Below are 2,624 nucleotides of genomic sequence, written 5' to 3'. Positions count from 1 at the left end.
GCGAGCGGGGCGAGGGCCCGAGCGCCCAGCCGGGACCCGCTCCATCTTCCTTCCTTCGCCAGCCCGAGCCTGGCACGGATAGCCCGGAGGGGGCTGCGCTCGCGCCCACCGCAGCACCTGGCACCCCTCACCCGGCTGCCAAACCGCGCCGAGTCCCGCCGGAGCCCGCGGCCGCCCCCGGGGGACCTCGGCGTCCCCGCCGGAAGGCACGACGCCCCTCGTGTGGTGGGGGGCCCCGCGCCGCCCGTCCCCAAAGCGGGACGCTGGGGGACGCGGCAAGCGGGGCGAGGGCCCGAGCGCCCAGCCGGGCAGGTGACGGAGGGGCCCGCGCTCTCCGGGCGAGGCGGGCAGGACGGAGGGTGACGCCACCCCTCTCCAAAAGAAGAAAACCCAAAAGGGGCTTTCAAACATCCTTACATAAGTGGGGAGCTGGCATCGCCCGGGGAAGCATTGCCATGGCAATGGCAGAGGGGCCGCAAAAGCAGCTCGCTTGTTACGGGAAGCAATAGCCCGGTTTTAAAAAGGTTTTTGTCCCCTGCTCGTCGCCAAGTCCCCGGCAGCAACATCCGACCACCGGCGCCGAGCGGAGCATCGCCCCCACCACCACCCCGCTCCGCCGCCCACGGGCCCGGGGAGCACCCAGCGCCCTGCGCCAGCCCAGGCAGCGCGGTGGGGCTGAGCCCCGCCGGGCTCGGGCGTCCTCCCCGCCCCGGGGCGCGCGGGCGGCGCCCGGCCCCGTCCTACCTTCCAGTCCGTGTCCACGGTGGACAGGAACACGTCCGAGTTCTCCTGGAGGGGGAGAAGAGGGAAGCGCTGGGGTCCGGATGACCGAGCTGCAGCGCCTCGCCCGCGCGTCGCCCTCCTCCCGGCTCGCGCGGCTGCACGTGTTGCACCCGCACCCGCATGCACGGATGTCAGCACCACGCTCGCACGCACCCGCGTGCGATACCTGTACACGGCTGCACGCACACACCCAGGCGTGCAATACCAGAACACGTGGGCAAAATGCCCCCCCCATCACACGACACCCACAGGCTTGCACACCCGCACATGCGTGCACCCAAACCCTGCACACGTGTGCACATGCATAAACCCAACCTGAGCGCACCTGTGCGCCTGATACCAGCACTTGTGTGCACACATGCACACATACTCACCCAGTATCTGCACACGTGTGCACACACATAAGTGCAAGCAATACAGCACCCATGCGCTCACACACGTGTGCACCCAGTATCAGCACACGTCTGCATATTCATACACGTGCATCCAATACCAGCACATATGTGCACCCAACACCAGCACATGTGTACACAYGTGCACCCAGTCCCAGTGCATACATGTGAACACACTTATGCACTCAGCACTAGCACATGCACACACACCTSTGTGCACCTGATATCAGCATACATGTGCATAAGTGCACATGTGCACCCAGTACCAGCACCCAAGTGGACACACACACATTTGCAACCAATGTCAGCACATGCATGCACACGCGTGCAAACACCAGCACATGTGCACACATGCGTGTGCACCCAATACCAAAGCACATGTGCACACACAGACGTGCCCCACCATGGGCACACATGCACAGCATGTGCGCACACACACACACGCATCCTGAGCCCCTGTTTGAGCAGAGCCTGCACACCTGGCACTGGCATGCGCGTGCACACATGCACAGCCACACACACGCATCCAATACACGCCGGTCACCCACAGCACAGGCACCCATCCGGGCACAGCTGCCGAGCACGCAGAAGGGGCAGCAGGACCCCGCGGCCGGTGCACCCCCACCCTCCCCCCCCTGGCCCCGCCACGCCGCGCGCGGGGGACGGGGTGGGGAGGTCACATTAACACCCGTGGGCCCCGCACCGGGGCCCGGAGCCGCCGGCAGACTCACCAGCTCGGCGTCCTGGCCTCGCAACAGCGGCTTCTCCTCGGTGAAGCGCAGCTCGTGCAGCCCCGCCATGGTCATCTCCTGCAGCAGCAGCCCTGCCCGCGGGAGGGAGGCGTCAGCACCCCGCCGGCACCCGGCCTCAGCCCCGGGGGGCACCTCGAGGCGACGCTGCCCCTCGCAAGGTGGGACCCGTCTCCCCAAGCCCCTGGGAAAGGGCATCGTGCGGGAGAGCAGGAGCCTGGGGGGGGGGGGGTTTTCCCGGGACAAACCCGTGCCTCGGTTTCCCTCTCCCCCACGCAGCGGTGACCGAGTCCTCCGCGGGGTCCCCGCAGGGCTCCGAGACCCTCTCCCAGCATTGGCCGCCGAGAGAAACCGCAACTTTTTGGCTCGCGGACAGACGGAGGTTGTCCCGGGCAGCCGGAACGAGGAGCAACGCGGCGGGAACCAAAGGCGCCCCTTTGCCCTCCTCCAAAAACGCCCTGCGCACGCTCCGTCGCCAGCTTGGTGGGAGCAAAACCACGCGGGCCGGGGGCCGGGGTCCCTTGCCACGTCCGCTCCCCGCCGAACCCTTTGCAGTCGCCCCGGAAATGCCAGCGGGGCAACTGAAGGGGACGAGGCCGGGCGGCCGCCCGTGCAGACGTGGGGCAAAGGGGCGTTCGCCCCGCGCCGCGGCCTCCCGGGACCGCGAGAGCCGGGCGCCAGGCCGCCGGCGGCCGCTCCG

General features: G+C 68.2%; 1 protein-coding gene across 3 annotated transcripts in view; it reads right to left on the bottom strand.

Annotated features, from left to right (window-relative positions):
* The window catches only part of NDRG4 (NDRG family member 4), a 14,513-nt gene that overhangs the window by 10,015 nt on the left and 1,874 nt on the right, over nt 1–2,624 (bottom strand). For all 3 annotated transcript variants that reach the window (XM_085315214.1, XM_085315215.1, XM_085315216.1), the window contains 2 exons: nt 1,907–1,998; nt 745–789 (listed from right to left, as the gene is read on the bottom strand). In XM_085315214.1, the coding sequence (XP_085171340.1) occupies nt 745–789; nt 1,907–1,998 (137 nt within the window). The remainder of the gene's footprint in view (nt 1–744; nt 790–1,906; nt 1,999–2,624) is intronic.

The sequence above is a fragment of the Rhea americana genome, unplaced genomic scaffold (genome assembly GCF_003343005.1).
Source record: "Rhea americana isolate MKP2758 unplaced genomic scaffold, rheAme1 scaffold_421, whole genome shotgun sequence".
Taxonomy (NCBI): Eukaryota; Metazoa; Chordata; class Aves; order Rheiformes; family Rheidae; genus Rhea; species Rhea americana.
The sequence above is the reverse complement of the archived record's forward strand: the minus strand, read 5'-3'. Positions and strand labels throughout refer to the sequence as shown.